The sequence below is a fragment of the Emys orbicularis genome, chromosome 16 (genome assembly GCF_028017835.1).
Source record: "Emys orbicularis isolate rEmyOrb1 chromosome 16, rEmyOrb1.hap1, whole genome shotgun sequence".
Lineage (NCBI taxonomy): Eukaryota > Metazoa > Chordata > Testudines > Emydidae > Emys > Emys orbicularis.
In genome coordinates this window covers 395,306-417,648 of record NC_088698.1, presented here as the reverse complement: position 1 = coordinate 417,648, position 22,343 = coordinate 395,306, and the positions used below count along the sequence as shown (strand labels likewise).

The window sequence follows — 22,343 nt, the reverse complement described above, 5'->3', positions numbered from 1 at the left end:
CCTTCCCCTCTGGAAGAACCCACAGTCCAGGTCAATTGGGAGGTTTGGGGGGAACCTGGGCCCGCCCTCTACTCCGGGTTCCAGCCCAGGGCCCTGTGGACTGCAGCTGTCTATAGTGCCTCCTGTAACAGCTGCATGACAGCGACAACTCCCTGGGCTACTTCCCCATGGCCTCCTCCAAACACCTTCCTTATTCTCACCACAGGACCTTCCTCCTGGTGTCTGATAACGCTTGTGCTCCTCAGTCCTCCAGCAGCACACCCTCTCACTCTCAGCTCCTTGCGCCTCTTGCTCCCAGCTCCTCACACTCGCACCACAAACTGAAGTGAGCTCCTTTTAAAACCCAGGTGCCCTGATTAGCCTGCCTTAATTGATTCTAGCAGCTTCTTCTTAATTGGCTCCAGGTGTCCTAATTAGCCTGCCTGCCTTAACTGGTTCTAGCAGGTTCCTGATTACTCTAGTGCAGCCCCTGCTCTGGTCACTCAGGGAACAGAAAACTACTCATCCAGTGACCAGTATATTTGCCTTCTACTCCTGTACCCCACTGGTCTGGGTCTGTCACAGAGGCTAATGAGGAGCTTAGGGATAATGGTAGGATGATGAATGAGGAGATGGAGGTAGATATTACCGCATCCGAGGTAGAAGCCAAACTCGAACAGCTTAATGGGACTAAATCGGGGGGCCCAAATAATCTTCATCCAAGAATATTAAAGGAACTGGCACATGAAATTGCAAGCCCATTAGCAAGAATTTTTAATGAATCAGTAAACTCAGGGGTTGTACCATACGACTGGAGAATTGCTAACATAGTTCCTATTTTTAAGAATGGGGGGGGGAAAGTGATCCGAGTAACTATAGGCTTGTTAGTTTGACATCTGTAGTATGCAAGGTCTTGGAAAAAATTTTGAAGGAGAAAGTAGTTAAGGACATTGAGATCAACGGTAATTGGGACAAAATATAACATGGTTTTACAAAAGGTAGATAGTGCCAAACCAACCTGATCTCCTTCTTTGAGAAGGTAACAGATTTTTTAGACAAAGGAAATGCAGTGGATCTAATTTACCTCGATTTCAGTAAGGCATTTGATACGGTTCCAATGGGGAATTATTAGCTAAATTGGAAAAGATGAGGATCAATATGAAAATTGAAAGGTGGATAAGGAACTGGTTAAAGGGGAGACTACAACGGGTCATACTGAAAGGTGAACTTTCAGGCTGGAAGGAGGTTACTAGTGGAGTTCCTCAGGGATTGGTTTTGGGACCAATCTTATTTAATCTTTTTATTACTGACCTTGGCACAAAAACTGGGAATGTGCTAATAAAGTTTGCAGATGACACAAAGCTGGGAGGTATTGCTAATACAGAGAAGGACCGGGATATCATACAGGAAGATCTGGATGACCTTGTAAACTGGAGTAATAGTAATAGGATGAAATTTAATAGTGAAAAGTGCAAGGTCATGCATTTAGGGATTAATAACAAGAATTTTGGTTATAAATTGGGGACACATCAGTTGGAAGTAACAGAGGAGGAGAAGGACCTTGGAGTATTGGTTGATCACAGGATGACTATGAGCCACCAATGTCATATGGCCATTAAAAAAGCTAATGCGGTCTTGGGATGCATCAGGCGAGGTATTTCCAGTAAAGATAAGGAGGTGTTAGTACCGTTATACAAGGCACTGGTGAGACCTCATCTGGAATACTGTGTGCAGTTCTGGTCTCCCATGTTTAAGAAGGATGAATTCAAACTGGAACAGGTACAGAGAAGGGCTACTAGGATGATCTGAGGAATGGAAAACCTGTCTTATGAAAGGAGACTCAAAGAGCTTGGCTTGTTTAGCCTAACCAAAAGAAGGCTGAGGGGAGATATGATTGCTCTCTATAAATATATCAGAGGGATAAATATCAGGGAGGGAGAGGAATTATTCAAGCTTAGTACCAATGTGGACACAAGAACAAATGGATATAAACTGGACATTAGGAAGTTTAGACTTGAAATTAGACGAAGGTTTCTAACCATTAGAGGAGTTAGCCAAAAACTCAAAAGGTAATAACAAAATGTTTTTTAAGTACATCAGAAGCAGGAAGCCTGCTAAACAACCAGTGGGTCCCCTGGATGATCGAGATACAAAAGGAGCACTTAAAGATGATAAAGTTATTGCGGAGAAACTAAATGAATTCTTTGCTTCAGTCTTCACGGCTGAGGATGTTAGGGAGGTTCCCAAACCTGAGCCGTCCTTTGTAGGTGACAAATCTCAGGAATTGTCACAGATTGAAGTGTCACTAGAGGAGGTTTTGGAATTAATTGATAAACTTAACAATAACAAGTCACCGGGATCAGATGGCATTCACCCAAGAGAACTGGTTAGTTTCCACTGACTCAGGCTTCCCAAAGGCTGGGCTGGGCTAGGAGGGCTCTGGCTGCAGTAACAGCTGCAGTCCGTTAGCTGTGCTGCTCTTGGCCGGTCAGGAACAGGCGGAAAGAGCAAAGCAGCCGCTCGAGGAGGTCCTCGCACACAGCGCGCCCCACAGGAAATGGGAGAGGGTGCAGAAAAGAGCCACAAACATGAGCCCCAGGCTGAAGAAAATGCCTGACAGTGGGAGACGGATAAACTGAACTGATCAGGCTCCATCCGAAGGAAGACTGAGAGGGGATGTGATTACGGTGCCTAGCTACCTTCGCGGGGAGACAACTCGGGTACCAGGGGGCTCTTTGAGCACATGGAGAAAGGCAGAACTAGACCCAGTGGCTGGGAGCTGAGGCCAGACTCATTCCAATGGGAAATGGGGCCCAGTTTTTCCCCTGGCAGGGCGATTGTTCCAGTGGCTACAGTCCCACGGAACTTGGGGGAGCCTCCATCTTTGGATGTCTTCAACCCCTGACCATATGGTGCCTTTCTGGAAGACGCACATTAGCCAGATGCTAGTTATTGGGCTCCAGGCAGGGGTAACTGGGTGAAAATTAATGGCCTATGCTATGCAGGGGGGTCAGCTGAGATGATCTAATAGTCCCTTCTGACCTTACACTTTACAAACACCCCCTCCCCCACCAGGCCCTTCGCAGGGCCAGCACAGTCCCCCCAGGAACAGCACCTGATCCTCCCGCTGCCTGTAACGCCCAAGAGGCAGCTGCTCCCTGGCTGTGAGACTGCCTCCCCATCATGTGTGCTGTTCCTGTGGCCGGCTGCTCCAGGGCCATTCAGGAGAGCAGCCTTGGTGGAGCTGCCAGCCACAGCAGCAGGAGGTTCCTGCACGGAGAGGGGGATATAGCAGCTTTCCTGACCCCTGCTCCCCCATGCCAGACCTCCCCCTCCCCAAGAGCCCACCGGCAGCCAAGCTCCCCTCACCCCCCACCCCACCTCCTCAGGGGAAGAGGCGGGGCAGGGATTTGGAGAAGGAGTTGGAATATTGGCAGGGAGGGGCGGAGTTGGGGTGGGAAGAGGCAGGGGCGGGGCCTCATGGAAGGGGTGGAGTGGAGGCGGGGCTGGGGGCAGAGGTGGGGTTGAGCACCCACGGGAAAGAGGGGAAGTCGGCGCCTATGGCCTAATACCCCTGCTCCCCTGCCCCAATGCAGATGGGTAGGTAGGCAGGCGGGAGCCATTTCTAATAGCAAGTGGCAGGGGGTTGTTTGTTTGCTGCACCTGGACACGCAGGGCCCAATTCTGCCCAAACTGATCCCTTTACAGCCCCACGGACATCAGGGCAGAATCTGGTCCATGCATTATTGGCTCAAACCCTTATCTTCTGAGTCCCATCCATGTGATCAGATCATAGCGGGAGGCATGGTCCCTGCCCCAAGGCACTGCCTCTGTTGGAGTCCCTGGCAAACTTTGCATGAATTCAGAGCTGGATCTGGCCTCTATCTACGCCCAAACCTCTGGGCTACAGGGCAGGAAATGGGCAAAAGGTACGTTCTGTGATGTTAACATACCGAGTATGAGCCACAGGCGGGGGGAGAGAATGGCTGCCAGCCCCACCTCCAAGCCCCTCTGAGAGCTCCCTCCACAACCAGCTTTTCAAAGGTGAGGTGCCTGTGAGAGCAGATCGGTGCCCAACTCCCATTAGATTTCACTGACCGATTTCAATGGGAGTTAGGCATCGAGGGGTTTTGTGGGATTTTCACAAGCTCCCGTCTGCTTCGTTAGATGCCCAGATGGTTGAGTTCAGGATCCTCACAAAAGGAAGAAAGGAGAGTAGCAAAATACGGACCCTGGACTTCAGAAAAGCAGACTTTGACTCCCTTAGGGAACTGATGGGCAGGGTCCCCTGGGAGGCTAATATGAGGGGGAAAGGAGTCCAGGAGAGCTGGCTGTATTTTAAAGAAGCCTTATTGCGGTTGCAGGAACAAACCATCCCGATGTGCAGAAAGAATAGCAAATATGGCAGGCGACCAGCTTGGCTTAACAATTAAATCTTCGGTGAGCTTAAACTCAAAAAGGAAGCTTACAAGAAGTGGAAACTTGGACAGATGACTAGGGAGGAGTATAAAAATATTGCTCAGGCATGCAGGAGTGAAATCAGGAAGGCCAAAATACAACTGGAGTTGCAGCTAGTAAGGGATGTGAAGCATAGCAAGAAGGGTTTCTACAGGTATGTTAACAACAAGAAAAAGGTCAGGGAAAGTGAGGGACCCTTAATGAATGGGGGAGGCAACCTAGTGACAGATGATGTGGAAAACGCTGAAGTACTCAATGCTTTTTTTGCTTCAGTCTTCACAGACAAGGTCAGCTCCCACACTGCTGTCCTGGGCAACACAGTATGGGGAGGAGGTGAGCAGTGGTGAAAGAACAGGTTAAGGACTATTTAGAAAAGCTGGACATGCACAAATCCATGGGTCCAGATCTATTGCATCTGAGGGTGCTGAGGGAATTGGCTGATGTGATTGCAGAGCCATTGGCCATTATCTTTGAAAACTTGTGGCGATCGGGGGAGGTCCCAGATGATTGGAAAAAGACAAATATAGTGCCCATCTTTAAAAAATGGAAGAAGGAGAACCCGGGGAACTACAGCCTCACCTCAGTCCCTGGAAAAATCATGGAGCAGGTCCTCAAGGAAACCATTTTGAAGCACTTAGAGGAGAGGAAGGTGATCAGGAACAGTCAACATGGATTCACCAAGGGCAAGTCATGCCTGACCAACCTGATTGCATGCTATGATGAGATAACTGGCTCTGTGGATGAGGGGAAAGCAGTGAACGTGATATATCTTGACTTTATCAAAGCTTTTGATACGGTCTCCCATGGTATTCTTGCCAGCAAGTTAAAAAAGTATGGATTGGATGAATGGACTATAAGGTGGATAGAAAGCTGGCTAGATCGTCGAGCTCAATGGGTAGTGATCAACGGCTCAATGTCTAGTTGGCAGCCTGTATCAAGCGGAGTGCCCCAGGGGTCGGTCCTGGGGCCGGTTTTGTTCAACATCTTTATTAATGATCTGGATGATGGGATGGATTGCACCCTCAGCAAGTTGGCAGATGACACTAAGCTCGGGGGAGAGGTAGATACGCGGGAGGGTAGGGATAGGGTCCAGAGTGACCTAGACAAATTGGAGGATTGGGCCCAAAGAAATCTGATTAGGTTCAACATGGACAAGTGCAGAGTCCTGCACTTAGGAAGGAAGAATCCCATTCACCACTACAGGCTGGGGACCGAATGGCTAAGCAGCAGTTCTGCAGAAAAGGACCTGGGGATTACAGTGGATGAGAAGCTGGATATGAGTCAGCCCTTGTTGCCACGAAGGCTAACCGCATATTGGGCTGCATTAGTAGGAGCATTGCCAGCAGATCAAGGGAAGTGATTATTCCCCTCTGTTCGGCACAGGTGAGGCCACACCTGGAGTATTGTGTACAGTTTGGGTCCCCCACTACAGAAAGGATGTGGACAAATTGGAGAGAGTCCAGTGAATGGCAACGAAAATGATCAGGGGGTTGGGGTACATGACTTACGAGGAGAGGCTGAGGGAACTGGGCTTGTTTAGTCTGCAGAAGAGAAGAGTGAGGGGGGATTTGATAGCAGCCTTCAACTACCTAAAGGGGTTCCAAAGAGGATGGAGCTTGGCTATTCTCAGTGGTGGCAGATGACAGAACAAGGAGCAATGGTCTCAAGTTGCAGTGGGGGAGGTCTAGGTTGGATATTAGGAAACACTTTTTCACTAGGAGGGTGGTGAAGCACTGGAATGGGTTACCTAGGGAGGTGGTGGAATCTCCATCCTTAGAGGTTTTTAAGGCCCGGCTTGACAAAGCCCTGGCTGAGATGATTTAGTTGGGGTTGGTTCTGCTTTGAGCAGGGGATTGGACTAGATGACCTCCAGAGGTCTCTTCCAACCCTGATATTCTAAGATTCTATGATACCTCTAGAAATCTGGCCTCCAGCACCCACTCCTCAGCACCCTCTCCTGGCGGGAGTGGCTCTCTGCCCTGTTCCCCCCCACACCCACCCCCCGCAGGCACGGGGCTTTGGACAAACGGGGCCCCCAAACTTACCCCTGCACTGCTTCAGAGTCCTGACCTTCCTCCCTGCCCTTCTCTCCCTCCCTGAGCCTTCTGGGGGGCCCTGAGTCTCCCTGCCCAGACACAGACTTGGTGTGGGAAGGACTCGCTCTCTCCCTCCCACCAGCCCCCAGGCCTCTGGCCCAGCATCTAAGTGCATTCTGTGGGTTCAGTGCATGGGAGCAGGGCTCCCTCTACTGGCTGGCCTCTGTCACTGTGACAGCTGGCTACGTACCGCTCCAGACATTGCTCCCATAGCTGGAGTGGTAGGCGCCTTTCCTCTGACCACTATGGTGCCTGTATGTGGCCACAGGTCCGACCTTAATCTGCCGCTGCCTGGAGAACAGAGATGAGGAGACAGCCCCCATGTGGACTTGAATCACTGTGACTGGCCATTGCTGGCCTTTTGGGGTCTGTTTACATTGCAGTGGAAGCCCAGGGTTAGCTGAACTCGAGTTAGCAGACCCTGGGTTTGTTAACTTAGGGCTTGAGCGTCTACACTCATTTGTAACCCCAGGTTCAGAATTGTTGATCCCTGGGTCCCAGCCTGGGGCTCCAGCAGCTACAATATATATGGAGACATACCTATCTCACAGAACTGGAAGGGAGCCTGAAAGGTCATCGAGTCCAGCCCCCTGCCTCACTAGCAGGATCAAGTACTGCTACACTGCCTGAGTACACCCACCCATATCCCAGACTTCCTAGCGCCTTCCCAAAAAGTGCCACTCTAGCTCTTTGTTTGTAGTGCAGTGTAGGGAAAACGTGACTGTCCACCAAACTTGACTGTACAGAGGACAAAGAAAGTAATCCTATGGAATTATGGGATACTTTTGGCAGACTGCTGGAGTACATCTACACTGTAACAAAAGGCCCACGGCTGGTCCATGGCAGCTGACTTGGGCTCAGGCTGCGGTGCTATAAAACCTCAGTGTAGATGTACAGGCTGGGGCTCTGGGAACCCATGAGGGGGTGGGTCACAGAGTCTGGGCTCCAGCCTGAGCCCAAACATCTACACTGCAATTTTACAGCCCCGCAGCCTGAGTCTGCTGACCCAGGCCAGCCATGGGGGTTTTATAGCAGTGTAGTCATACCTCTAGAGCATGAGCCCAGTGTGGCTGCGTCCACACTACAAAGCAGCAGGGCTTGTAACCTTGAATCCCAGCTTGGCACAGGCTTGGATCCTCCACCCCATGGGGTCCTGAGCTCTGGGTTAGAGCGATTTGTGTGTAGACGGAAGGGGGTTTAGGCTGGAGCTGGAGTTTGAACCCTTACACTGCAGTGTAGATAGACCTTTGCAGAGCCTGGTGCCCGTGCCCAGGAGGTCCGTGAACTGCAGCGTGCCGGAGAGGCTGTGACAGATTTCTGTTACCAATTTGCCTGAAGCGTCAGGTGATTAGGCTGAGGCCACAGGATTGTTTGGGGAGGAGATGACGAAACACACCAAGTGTCTAAGGTTTAAAGAATTGTCTTCATGGCTTCTCCCCTCCAGCCTCACGCCATACCACGGCTCAGGGCCCATCAGCCACTCGAACCAAGGAGAGCCTCTGGAGGTGTTTTTCCTTTTTATAATTATAATTATTTAATTTATTTTATATACAGGATTTTAGTGAAACATTTTTACTACAGGGCTTTGGAGCAACAGGCAAGGACAAGCACACCCACTTTTGAGGAGTTCACTCGGTACAACCTTTGGTGTTTAATAGCTTCCCTTCCTCCCCAGCCCACTGGCTCGAGGTCTGGAGTAGCCATATGAGGAGTGGGTTAACTTTCCATATTTTTTACTTTAAAACTAATTTTTTTTAATATGGTGTTTATTACCTGAGGATTTTTTTGCAGTATTTTTTAATATACAATATTAGCAACAAGACAAACAACACAAACAACACAAGACAAAACATGAAACACAAAACACAATTTCTATTGTGACAGTAAATTTATGGTATTTTGGGCTGCTCTTCAGCTGGTATCAGCTTTTCCTGATTTTTTGAAAGACAAAAAGAACATGTTTCTACCCCTTTGGGGGTGGCAGATTCTTGCTTAAAATATTTCTTTTTTTTATAAATACCTTTGCTGATTGCAGGCAAAACAGAACAAAAAATACCCCCATATTTTCCTGTGTTTGTTCTATAGGCAGGCTAGGTTTCCATGGCTTTTACCTTTATTAGTTAGGTAATTTGCATTAACACAGATACTTTCTGGCTTGCTTTTGGATTTAAAGCAAGCTCAGAGACTTTGTCTTAAAAGGAACACAAGCAACTTTCACCAGAGTTTTGATTACTTTTAATTTTTAATTTTTGCTTTTAAAACACACAGTGATTTGAAAAGGAAAACACAACCTCTTGTGGCTTTTCTGGGAGCCCTTATAGGAGTTTAATTAAGTAGCATGGTAGGTTTGCAATTTTTTATATATTTTTTTACAATCTACACCGCACATATTCTGGGGAAAACGCACATTTCTTCTACACTGCTTTGTTTTTACATAGTTGTATATAGATTACATCCCCTTTATACATTTGGGGCAGTTAAGTTTCACTAGACACTCCTTATGTTTTTTTAGCAAATTTGACTAAATTGTTTATAGTCAAATGATTTAAATTAGATTTTTTTTTTCCTGCCTGGCTTATTTACAGACATTTTTTTGGAAAAGGGACCATTTTTCCTTCAGAATGGGTGCAAAGAAACCAAGAATTTTTTTTAAATATTTTTATAATTTTAACCGTTTAGGAGTATTTTTTAGCATTTACAGAGTTAACTTTTTACTTTTTTTTTAATTATTTGCTTATTTTTTTAAATGACACCTTAATTAACTTAGATGTTACCATTTTAAGTACTGTTTCAGAGATTTAAATTTCCCATGTCTGCACTTACTTTTTCCTTTACTCCTGCCACTATGCCCTTAGGGCTTCCAACCCATTTTCCAATCTTTTTGTTTGCTGCCTGCCTGCTTGGCTGGGCCCAATCCTGCTTTTTTGTTGAACCGTTCCTTTTCATGGGCATAGGCTTTGTTCCACTACCAATTTAGCAAGGACGGTGGGCTCCTTAACTATCCCCCACCCCTCCTGATCCCTTTCCTTTTTGTAATTACCCCATGGGGTGCTCTCCTCATAGTTGGGGGTGCCGTACATATGACCTTCTCCCCCTTCACCTGCTGGACCTCTCCTCGGTCTTAATGAGGGCCGCTATAGGGGTGCAACAAGGTTCCGCCCAAAATTGAGGAGCCTTACAAAGGGAGAGATCAAAGCCCTCATAAGTGTCACCCGAATCATCCCCCGTGAGGCTCGCCACCTGGACCGAACGCACGGCCAATTGATGTTTTAACTGTTCAATTTTTTTTTTATGGCGAGCACACTGCCGTCGCGGCGTATGCTGAGCATGAATAATCAAGTCTTTGACAAGTCCCTGGAGGACTGGTATTTGCTTAGCCAGTGCTTCCAGGTGGGTGCGGTCCACCTTTTCTGCCTGGAAGTCCTGTCTTAAGGCTTGCAACTTGTCCTGGGCATAGGCCTGGGTTGCTGCCTGGTTAGTGATCTGCGCTTTCAGTTGCTCAATTTCTACCAGCTGTTGGGTACACACCTCTTCCCTTCTCCACAACTTTTTTTTTTTTTCCGTTTCAACAACATTTCATAGAATATCAGGGTTGGAAGGGACCTCAGGAGGTCATCTAGTCCAACCCCCTGCTCAAAGCAGGACCAATCCCCAGACAGATTTTTGCCCCACATCCCTAAATGGCCCCTCAAGGATTAAACTCACAACCCTGGGTTTAGCATGCCAATGCTCAAACCACTGAGCTATCCCTCCCCCCCATTTGATACCACATGGCTGCTGCAGTCCAAATTAATCCCACAACTGCCCCTAGGTTTTTACCCTTCAGCTTTTTATACTTGGCATACAGGTCTAACAAATCCTGCCAAGTCTGCCCTCTTTTTTGAAGCTCCGCTACAGAACCCCAGGGATTGTATCCCACCTTGGTGAGAGCCCTCTCCAGCCGGGAGAGGTCTTCACCCCCCTTTGAAAGAGGCAGCAGGGTCCCGTCCCTCTTTGCTGCCTCTCCCATGGCTCGGGCATCAGGTTCACCTGCCTCCCGTGACGCCAGCTGACCGGGCCTTGAACCCATCATTGATGCCATCGCCCACGACTGCGAAACTCCCGAGTCCACAGCTGTACCCTTCTGTTTCCTGAACATGTTGTCACAATTCGTTAGTACAACTTTTAAGATTTTTTAATTATTTGAGATTTCACGTAACTCACGCCGGCACCAATGTTACCCCACTGGGCCAGAGGGAGAGACGCTAAGCTCAGCCCCCAGACCTTGTGGAATCTCAGTGCAGAGGGCGGGGAGCAGCAGGAGCAAGTGCCTTGGCAACCCTACTGCTGCTGAATGGGTTTGGGAGTGGAACAGGATCCCCATTCATCATTCACCTGCCTTGGGACAGGCTGAAGTCTGCTCAAATCATCACTCACTCACCTGTTTGATAGACGGCTGACTGTCCGGATGCTGCAAGCTATATCTAGGCTGTGCAGCAGCGTGGGGGCTGTAATGATGAATGATTGTCCATGTGTACAGTACAGCCTTTCCTCCTGTAGGGAGCCAAACCATCCAAAATATACTCGTCTGGGGTGAAACATGGCAGCAGCTGATTAATAGCCTATAACACCAACAGCTGGGATAAGCTCTTCAATGGAAACTACAAGGGAAGCAGAATGTAATTCTCCACTTGCAGCATGGCCAGGATGCTGGGGCTAATGCATCCACTCTAGTAAGAAAAAGTCCCCTGGAATCTCTCTCGACTGCAGCCAGTGAGTGCCTCAGGATGGCGCTCTATCCCCTCTAGTGGCGGCTAGGCTACATAGAGACATTTAGGAGCCTGCTGCAGCCTTGACTACCAAAGCTTAGCTGAGGCAGTAGAGGCTCACACAAATAATGTAGTTCAATTCCCACTGCTGACAACTCAAGCAGGTGCAAGACATTGCATCATCTTTACATCTTGTCCAGCAGACAACCTCTCCAGTAGCTGGGTGACCCTACCACCACGCTGGCAGCCAACTTACTGGGGTGAGGGATAGCTCAGTGGTTTGAGCATTGGCCTTCTAAACCCAGGGTTGTGAGTTCAATCCTTGAGGCCATTTAGGGATCTGGGGCAAAAATTGGGGATTGGTCCTGCTTTGAGCAGGGGGTTGGACTAGATGACCTCCTGAGGTCCCTTCCAACCCTGAGATTCTATGATCAGTCAAGAGTCTGTCTCTCCCCATCACCACTTCCTGCTGTTCCTTAAGAAGTCTCCCCTCTAGGGCCGGGCCTGGCCTGGCTTGCTTGACCTGTTTAGTTCATGCGTGAGAGCCAGTAGGATCACAGCACAAGGTGGTATGTCAACAGGTGATTGCTGTTGATGTAGTTAGCATTGTAAAGCTATGGGAACAGCTACTACATTTAGCAGGGTCCCTGCCAGGTTACCCTGCACCCTTACTCTGCAAAGTGCCATGGGCTCTTTAATGTGCATCAGAAGTTGGGAGCTTTGTTTTACCTCCCTCTCCCTTGAGAGTGGGTGTGTTATATGGGCTCCCTGCAGCTGGGTCTCTAACCCTTAGGGATGAACTGCCTTGACTCTTGTTTCTCTTTCTCGACTCTGTTGCTATAACTTTCCAGCTTTTGGAGCCCTCCCTGGGAGGTGAAATCCACTCACCTGGGCAGGATTCAGCACCTGGCAAAGTTTGTGGCGTTTGCTGAACAGAGGTGAAGGGTAATTCAGCGGTAAGTGCAGACAGCCCTGTTTGTTCCTATGGACTCAGCTCTGTGTCGCTGGACAGGGATCACGTGTTTCTGCAGGGCCTTTACCTGTAAAGCACAACGTACATGTCGTTTGGTGGGATAAGTGCAATCGGTTCAAAGCAGGACTGGCTGCCTCTGTCTGTGCAGTGCCTAGCATAATGGGGGTGCTGCTTCTGAGAAGAGCTACTAATCTAAGCAGTGACTAGTGCTCAGAGCTCATAGAGCTGTGCTGTCTCTAGTATATCCTGCAGCCACCAGCTGCTCTGTTAGAGCCACTTTGGCTCAAGCTGGACCATAGGACTTGTAACCTCACAATTAAAGGTGAGGGACCTCCATCTCCTCCGTTTCATGCCATGTGGCCGGGTCCAGTTTTCAGTATGCTGTCCCTGTGGCCTCAATCAGGCAAGGTCTGCTGCCCCCTCATAGTGCTCAGCCCTGCATGGCTATGGAGACAGCTTTTGTAGTAATCACTACTTCATTCGGCAGGCTGTTTCAGGAAACTCAGACCCTGTCTTCTACCAGGGCAGCCATTATGCCAGCTGTGCCAACTTCTGGTTGAACTGTATGGACTCTTCTCTGCCAAGGGAACCTGTGACCCTCTCTTCCCTTTCCTGAAACAACCACCAGAATTTGATTCTCTTGAGGAACTAAAGCTACATCTACTTTCGTGCTGCAGAGAAGTTATATGAAGGCACCATTGAAGGAACCCTCACAAAGTGGTCTCTTAAGGGAGACTGTCTTAAAGGTGGCTGAGAATTGTACTCAAAAGCTGCAGGGAATCTCATAAAAGACTGTGTCAAACTTGCTTAAGATGAAAATGTATTTTATTGTTTAAGACATTGGTGATACCTATACTTTATTTTTATAAAATATTTGAAATATACATAATAAAATAGATGTTTAATGTATAAAAGTTCCTTGTAGCCATGATGTTGATCTGTTTGCTGGTTACCTTAGACATGACATAACACTTATATTTTATTGTTTCTGCTGTTTCAGTATTAAAACATATAGCCAATACACAGATCTCTGAAATGCTGACTGTGCACCTTATTGACATCCCAAGCAATTCAGCTGGTCTCCAAGAGAGGGCACTGCTGTAGCTGACACAAAACAAATTCTTCCTTGGAAGTATCTTCATCTTAACCCAGCAGTTTTCAAACTTTTTTTTCTGGTGACCCAGTTGAAGAAAATTGTTGATGCCCGTGACCCAACGGAGCTGGGGATGAGGTGTTTGGGGTATGGGAGGGGCTCAGGGCTGGGGCAGAGGGTTGGGATGCAGGGGTGAGGGCTGTGGGGAGGGGCTGGGAATGAGGGGTTCAGGGTGTGGGAAGGGGCTCTGGGCTGGGGTTGAGGTGCGGGAGGGGGTCAGGACTCTGGGCTGGGGGTGCAGGCTCTGGGATGGGGCCAGGGATGAGGGGTTTGGGGTGCAGGAAGGGGTTCTGGGTTTGGGGGGGCTCAGGGCTGGGGCAGGGGATTGGGGCGCGGGCTTACCTCAGGCGGCTCCCGGTCAGCGGCGCAGCGGGAGTGCTAAGGCAGGCTGCCTGCCTGTCCTGGCACCATGGGCTGTGCTGCACCTCAGAAGCGGACAGCAGCAGGTCTGGCTCCTAGGCAGAGGCGTGCACGCGGCTCCGCGCGGCTCTTGCTCACAGGCAACCCTGGCTGCCCACAGTTTCCAGCTAATGGGAGTTGGAGCCAGTGCTCAGGGCGGGGTCAGTGTGTGGAGCCCCGTGGCTCCACCGCCTAGGAGCCGGACCTGCTGCTGGCCGCTTCTGGGGCACAGTGTGATGTCAGAACAGGTAGGGACTAGCCTGCCTTAGCCAGGCAGCACCGCCGATGGGACTTTTAATGGTCCGGTCGCCAGTGCTGACCAGAGTCACCGCGACCCAGTGCCTTCCATTCTGCGACCCAGTACTGGGTCACAACCCACAGTTTGAAAACCACTGTCTTAACCTATTGAAGTGATTTGATGTGACTGGAGCTTGGCCAATAATTGCAATGCCTGGGGTTGTCCACAAGGAAATTGGGTGCTCAATTCCCATTGAATAGCAGTGAAATTCATGGGCCTGGCTCCCTGTGTGCTCAGTACTGTATAGGCCACAACTGGGGACCTGGCTCTGTGCAGCTTATGTTCCGAGAAGTGATATGACAGAGAGAATAAAGCTTCATGCCAGATTCCCCTGCAAACTCAGCTCTTCGTGGACAGCTCGGCTCCCATTCTCTTTCTAACATGGCTTTCATTTGGGGCAGCCTTTGGGTCAAACTCCACAGGACGCGCTTAGCCCAGAAGTCTGGCCTCCCACCTCTTGGACGTATCAGCACTGGGTCAAAATGACTTGACCCTCCCATGGTAGATGCTCGGCAGCAGCTTGCTTTCTCATTCTGGGTGCCTGGCAAGGAGGACCTGGTTACATCCTGGTTGGCCCCAGATACAGGTAAAACATGGGGTGCATATGCACGAACGATTGTGCTGTTGCTAACTGAACCAGTGGGATTGCATTCAGGGGCGGCGAGTTATATGGGCCTGTGGTGCCTGTGCTCCAGGAATATTCAGGGCCCGGGGCCCATCTCCACCAATGTTCAGGGCCAGGTCTCTCCCACGGACCTGCCTGCTGCCCCCGGGCAGTTTAATAGGGCCCGGGGGCCCCTGGTGGCTGCCGCCACGACTGGCAGTGCAGTGGGGCTAAGGTGGCTTCCTGCCTGCCCTCGCCCCGCACCACTCCCAGAAGCGGCCGACACATCCCTGCGGCCCCTGGGGGGGTGTGTGTCTCTATGCGCTGCCCCCACCCTGAACGCCGACTCCGCAGCTCCCATTGGCTGTGAGCAGTGGTGCGCGGAGACTCCCCGCCCCCCTGCCTAGGAGCCGCTGCCAGAGAGGGGGTGAAGGTCACTTTTGGGAGCCGCCCAAGGTAAGCGCCGCACCCCTCATCCCCTCCCGCACCCCAACCCGCTGCCCCAGCCCAGAAGCCGCACCCCAAACCCCCACCTGCACCCAAACTCCCTCTCAGAGCCTGCACCCCCTTCTTCACCCCAACCCCCTGCCCCAGCCCAGAGCCCACACCCAGCACCCAAACTCTCTCCCAGAGCCTTAGGCAGGTGCGGGGGGGGGGGGGGGCGGGATTTGGATCCGCCAAAAATTATACAAACCTGCTGCCCCTGATTGCACTGCTGCAGAGCACCCACACCAGAGATCCTGTGTGGGGAGCACATGGTGCCCTACAGTCACAGCACTTGCTGCCAGCTTTGCAGGGCCTGAGGTTTGCTGTGTCTGATATCGCTCCCTGCACCAGATCTATGGTATATAGCAGGGGTGGCCAAATTTACTGACCATCTGAGCCGCATATGACAATCTTCAGAAGTTTGAGAGCTGGGGCTTCAGCCCCATGGGGAGGGGAGTCTCAGGACTACAGTCCCGTGAGGCGCGCCTGCCTGGGCTCAGGACTTCAGCCCTGGAGGGAGGGGGGGTAGTTGTCCGGTTTTCGACCAGAACGCCCGATTGAAAAGGGATCCTGGCAGCTCTGGTCAGCACCGCTGACCGGGCCTTTAAAAGTCCAGTCGGCGGCGCAGCAGGGCTAAGGCAGACTCCCTACTTGCCATGGCTCCACGTGACTCCCGGAAGCAGCGGTATGTCCCTGTGGCCCGTAGGCATTGGTGCAGCCAGGGAGTTCTGCATGCTGTCCCGACCCCAAGCGCCGGTTCTGCAATGCCCACTGGCCAGGAACCGTGGCCAATGGGAGCTGCAGGGGCGGTGCCTGCATATGGGGCAGCACGTAGAGCCACCTGGCCATGCCTCCGCGTAGGAGCCAGAACATGCTGCTGCTTCCAGGAGCTGCCTGAGGTAAGTGCTGCCTGAGGTAAGTGCTGCCTGGAGCCTATACCCCTGACCCTGTCTCGTGCCCCTGCTCCTGATGCCCTCCCGCCCTCTGAACCCCTTGGTCCCAGCTCAGAGCCTCCTCCTGCACCCCAAAGCCCTCAGTCCCACCCCAGAGCCCGCACCCCCAACCGGAGCCCTCACCTAGAATCATAGAATTATAGACTTTAAGGTCAGAAGGGACCATTATGATCATCTAGTCTGACCTCCTGCCCAACGCAGGCCACAGAAACTCACCCACCCACTCCTGTATCAGACCTGTGTCTGAGCCATTGAAGTCCTCAAATCATGGTTTAAAGACTTCAAGATGCAGAGAATCTTCCAGCAAGTGACCCGTGCCCCATGCTGCAGAGGAAGGCAAAAAACTCCCAGGGCCTCTGCCAATCTGCCCTGGAGGAAAATTCCTTCCCGACCCCAAATATGGCGATCAGCTAAACCCTGAGCATGTGGGAAAAACTCACCAGCCAGCACCCAGGAAAGAATTCTCTGTAGTAACTCAGATCCCACCCCATCTAACATCCCATCACAGGCCATTGGGCATATTTACCGCTAATGCATCCCAACCCCCTCATCCCAGACCCCTCTTCCACACCCTGAACTCCTCATTTCTGGCCCCACCCCAGACCCTGCACCCCCAGTCGGAGCTCTCACCCCTTCCCGCACCCCAACCCCCTGAGCAAGCCTGGTGAAAATGAGCAAGTGAGCGAGGGTGGGGACAGTGAGCGACAGAGGCGGAGAGGGGGAATGGAGTGAGTGGGGGTATGGCCTCTGAGAAGGGGCGGGGCCTCAGAGGAGGGACAGGGCAAGGGTGTTTGTTTTTTTGCGAGTAGAAAGTTAGCAACCCTAAGTGGGGTCTCAGGGTTTCAGCCCTGCTGGAGGCGCCTGCCCAGGCGCCCTTCACCATTGGGCAGAAGCCAGAGGCAACACATGGGGGGGGTCATGTGCCCCCTCTGATTTTTGCCAGGGTTTGCTGGCCCCGTTCAGTCACATGGTGCCACCGAGCCCCCCCGCACGAGCTGCGGCCATGGGGACAGGCAGCACCAAACAGCTCAGAGTTGCAGGGAGAGCAGCTACTTTTGCTGCTGCCTCTCCTGCGGAGCTAAAGCAGTGACCCCACCCTGCAGCTCCCAGCTGTTTGCCGCTGCCTCTCCACATGGAGCTAACACCTGGGAGCTGCAGGGAGGGGCTGTTGATGGTAAGAGGGGGGCATGACTCAAGCTGTTGGGGGGGTGGCGAACCTTTAAATTGTGCCCCCTCCCCCCCACTCTCAGCAGGGACCAGTCATCTCTGGCAGAAGCCCCATGCCCCACTACCCTGCCGCAGGGCAGAAGCTCCGAGTCACCCCCCCCCCAACTCTGATAGGTGAAGAATGCGGGGGAGGGCTCCGCAAGCCACACTTTAACTGTAAAAGAGCTGCATGTGGCTCGCAAGCCGCAGTCTGGCCACTCCTGGCATATAGAATCTGTTGTACCTGTTCATGTAGCTAGCTGGCTCTGCAGACTGCTTTGAATGGTTCTGGCTGGCATGAGCAGCTTTGTGTGTGCCAGTGAGGGGTTGGGGCTGTCCCCTGCTATGCCCTCATGCTTGTAGATACCACGGCAGAGTCAGTAGCTGCCTGGCAGTCTCTGGGTCCAGCAGTCTGGGTTGGGTCTCTACCAACCAGCACCGCCATTCTTGGGCACTGGAGGAGGAAAAAAGCATGACTATTCATAGGGGAGACTTATATAGGCCCGTGGTGCCCATGAGCCATCAATATTCATGAAGGTGGGCCTGGCTCCACCAATGTTTGGGCCCAGTGCTTTGGAGGGGCCCGCGCCATGGGTGAGCTTCCGGCGCCCCTGTGCTGCAGAGAGTCTCCGCACGCTGCCCCCTGCCGCCCCGGCTCCCAGCCCATTGGCCAGGAACCCGGCCAATGGGAGCTGCGGGGGGCGGTGCCAGAGCTGCCTTGCTGCGCCTCCACAGCAGGCGGGGTGGGGGGCAGGCGGCTGCCTGGGGCAGAGAGCAAGCAGCAGGAGTCTGTCGCTATCAGACAGACACATAGACACAGCCCGGGGGGTTCTGGGGACAAACAAATGGAGCAGGGTGCGGGGGAAAGGAGCAGCGATGGGCACCCCAGGGCTGGCATAAAATACATAGTACAGAGGGGGCTTCCTGTGGGGGAGGGCTATAGCAACACCCCCATTCTTGTCATTCTGTGACTGACACACTATTTTTGCTATGTTAGTGTTCTGTAACCAGGGCCAGCTCCAGGCACCAGCTAAGCAAGCAGGTGCTTGGGGCGGCCAAGGGGAAGGGGCAGCACGTCGGGCTCTTCGGCAGCAATTTGGCGGAGGGTCCCTGTCCCTCTCAGAGGGAAAGACCTGCCGCCGAATTGCCGCTGAAGAAGAAAGCGGTGCGGTGGAGCTGCCGCCGATCGTAATCGCGGCTTTTTTTTTTTTTTTCGCCGCTTGGGGCAGCAAAAACCCCGGAGCCGGCCCTGTCTGAACTGAATGGTCTCCCTCTAGGATCCAGAAATCTGACTTGTCTGGGCCCAGCCGGAGGCCCCCATACAGCCTCCATGCCTGCCCTCACCTATGGCAGTGGTGCCCCCAGGGGCTGTTCTTACTCAGTGGAGATGAGCGATGCTGAATCACTAGGGATTAGTGAGGCTAGCATTAGCTTTGCTGTGTATCTGTGTAACTAATGCCCTGGTCTGTCCGCCTCTTTCAGATCTCAGGGGCATGGGTGATATTGCTGAGGCAAGAAGCAGACTGCAGTGACCCCATCCCTGCCTCTACACTGGGGATGTGGGGCAGCTGTAGCCTAACCAGTGTGTGGGGGTGGGGGTGGGGCGGGGTGACACAAGTGAATCCTCTGGACATTTAAAAGAAAATTAGTTTTTTCTGCTTTTGCTAAGTTCTAGGAAAGTTGTATTTTGGATTATTGGGGTGTCCTTTATTGCTGCTCATGGGACTGAATGCCAGGGTGCACAGGGGGGACAAGAAGAGGTGAGACCAGCTACGTACAGCCTTAGTGTCTCTTGGACCTGGCCTGAATGAGGGAGCAGAAGGGCTGAACAGAGCTAAGACCAGCTCTGGACCATCCTGGCTGCTCTTGGGCCTGCGTGCAGCTAGTTTGACCCATGACAGCCAGCAGTCTGAGATGTTGCTCATGGGTGAGAAAGAGCATAGTACTAGGAGGACTAATTGCACTATTGCAGGTACTACACTCGCACTGAAACAGTGTAGACAAGACCTTGCACCTTAGATAGGATTGGACTGTGCCCCTGAGCCATGCTTCTGCCTTGCACTGTATTTGGGCCATTGTACAGTTCAAGAACAGGGTTAAAATAAGTGTGGGAACCAGCAGACATAAGGTGATCTCTCCAGGATACCAGGCTGAAGAGGCATAACAGTGAACATTGTGTCCATCATTTCTACTCGGGGCAGTGGGCTCTGAGCCGTCATCCCCACTAGAAAAGGAAGGGGAGCCTCTGGGGCGGCCGGCCCAACTATGTGACTGGTGTGAGGACCTCTGGATGAGTGTGGACATGTGGGGTGCCACGCCTCCTACCCAATGCACCTTTTGTGGGTGGGGTGTGCCAAAGCCCCATGCGGTGGTGCCTGGGGATCCCTCAGCTGGGCAGGAGGCCCAACCCCAGAGTAAAATCCCCGGACGAGGAAAGCGAGGCCGAGGAAGACCAGGCCTGGCACCAGCTTAAGGGGGGAGGTGCTGGTGCAGAGGCACCTAATTAGCCCCTGCTCAGCCAGCCCCAATCAGGGGAAATAGATTGGGGCTGGGGAGAAGTCTGGTGCCTGGCCTTTAGAACTGGCGGCACCTGTGGGCCTGAGGGTTCAAGGGCTATAAAGGCTGGCTGGCAGCCAGAAGGAAGGGGGGGATGGCCAGGGGAAGGTCAGTCTCCGGGCTGAGGGCAGGCTCTGGGTGGAAGTGGAGATGGTAAGGCCTGCAAACTGTATATTTACTCCCACTACTATCACTGGTAGTGGGAGAAGTCTGTAAATAAAGCCACGGGTGCTGCAGAAGGAAAAGCCTCTCTGTGCTTTATTGGGGCAGCCAGTGGGCCCCAGGAAGAAGGCCGGGCAGAGGACTTGTTACACAGCCGTGTTAGTCTGTATCTGCAAAAAGAACAGGAGTACTTGTGGCACCTTAGAGACTAACAGATTTATTTGAGCATAAGCCCACGAAAGCTTATGCTCAAATAAATGTGTTAGTCTCTAAGGTGCCACAAGTACTCCTATCATTTCTACAGCATCTCCTGTTCCTTGAGGCTGAAGAGATCTTCCCCTTCAAACATGGAGATCCTCCATGCAGCCCTAAGCTTCAGATGCCAGACTTGAGGGTTTGAGGCAAGAGTCATGACTGAGACAGCAGCTGCCACTGCTCAAGCCAAAATGGCCAAAGCAAGGACACCTGACAACTTCACTGGTGATCTTTTGATACTGATCAAAACTGCCATGTAGGAACCCCCTGGCTGCCTGTTTCCTGGTCCCATTTTCTCTCTGCATAGGCTGGCAGTGCTGCAGAGGCAGAACCTTGAGCCCTAAGAGGTTGTGGGTGTGGGAGTCACCAGGTTTTTGCACAGCAATTCCCTCAGATAATTAAGATTTCTGAAGGGAGGAGTGCCTATGCATCCTCCAGCAGAAAGGCAGTGGGGGCAATGAGGTGCAGAGGTGAAACGAGAAGGCAGGGAATCCTTAAACCTCTGGCAACAGGGATGCAGGGGACATCTCTAGCATCTCTGCAGCACAGCAGAGGATGGGGTTTGGGGTCAGTTTTTCAGAACACTTCATTTCAATTCCTACTTAGAAAAAGAATTGTTGGCAACCTTCCCATTGTTCTGAGTTTCCGCTGGAATCTATCCCTGAGCGTGAACAGAGCCAGAGATGGCTAACATCTCGCTATGCTGGGATAAAAGGATGCTTTCTAAACACATAGCAGTAGCACTGAGACAGCACCTAGAGCTCCTGTGAGAACTCAATACAAATGGGATGTGAAACACAACAGTGTAGTTTAAATTTGGTTTTATTTATAGTAAAAATCAGACGGCCCCATTCGTCTCAGCTAATCCCCTATACTTATATCAGCAGGGAGCGACGCAGCAAACCTCACTGGGCTGAAGAGTTTATTGTCCAAGTTCCAAACTTGATCAAGCTGAGCTGCTCCTTCGTTTTCTCTCTGGGCTCCTTCACGAGATGTGGTAAAGCTAGTTACAGTCAAAACGTTATCATTATTCTTACTTCATTTTCATAGAGATCCGGAATCAAGCCCAGTGGAGAGTTGACCATTCGGACTGTATTGGTGCCGAAGAGTTTATACTCGTACTGGACAAGCTGTTGCCAGAACCCATTGTTAGGTCTGATGATGGGTCGGCAGGACTTGACCCAGGCATGAGCATTCACCAGAGACATGGCATGGTACTTCATCAAATAGGCCAGACACAGGGCAGCTGACCTGCTGATGCCTGCAGCGCAGTGTAGCAGTGTCCGGCCTTGCTGCAGGTCCACGCTATGGATCCTATCTGCCACGGGATCGAAGTAATCGTAGAGGCGAGAGATGGGGGTGTCAGTTACAGGGATGTGCATGTAGTGAATGTCTGGATAGAAGGTGTTCACCACCTCCACGGACACATTGATGACAGTAGTGATTTGGCTGGCGAAGAGCAGGAGCTTGTTATTGGCAGCCGTACCATTGCTGAGGTACAGGCTACTGGTGATCCTGGACAGGCCATAAATGGACGGATGCCTGAATAAGATGGGAATAGAGCCAAAAACTGTATTCATTAAGGCAAACTTTATAAACCAGCTGCAACGGAGGGCTGCATCGTCACGCTCTTTGCCTAGAGAAAACAGAGAGAAGACACTTGGGAGACTGAAGACAGTAGGTTGCTGCCACCAAACTAGTAAAGGTGAAGTTTTCACGTGCTTTAAAAATTAACTAGATCTAGAATCATCCATGTTAAAGATGGGGAAGCCGTCTTAGGCCTCATCCAGTCCAGCTCCCAGCCAATGCATGATTGCTTTATAAATGCAAAGTGATTCCATCTGATGTCACAGGTGAAAGGGGTTTTCACTTCTTCTCCAGGATACTATTCCACAGCCTAATGGAGTTCACGCTCAGGACAGGCAAGCTGCCAAACAAATCCAAGAGCAAGTGCAGTAAGCACACTCTGTACCACAAACACCTGCAGCAAGCCTTAGCCTGACTTGCAAGGAAGGAT

General features: G+C 51.5%; 1 protein-coding gene across 1 annotated transcript; it reads right to left on the bottom strand.

Annotated features, from left to right (window-relative positions):
- Positions 1-21,339: 21,339 nt before the first annotated feature.
- Positions 21,340-21,906, bottom strand: DUSP18 (dual specificity phosphatase 18). Its single transcript, XM_065417919.1, has one exon. It carries the CDS (start codon positions 21,904-21,906, stop codon positions 21,340-21,342), a length of 567 nt encoding a protein of 188 aa, XP_065273991.1.
- Between the last annotated feature and the right edge of the window lie 437 nt (positions 21,907-22,343).

Excerpts from the sequence above, each read along its gene's own strand:
- DUSP18 (XM_065417919.1), bottom strand. The coding sequence starts at position 21,906 with ATGAATACAGTTTTTGGCTCTATTCCCATCTTATTCAGGCATCCGTCC.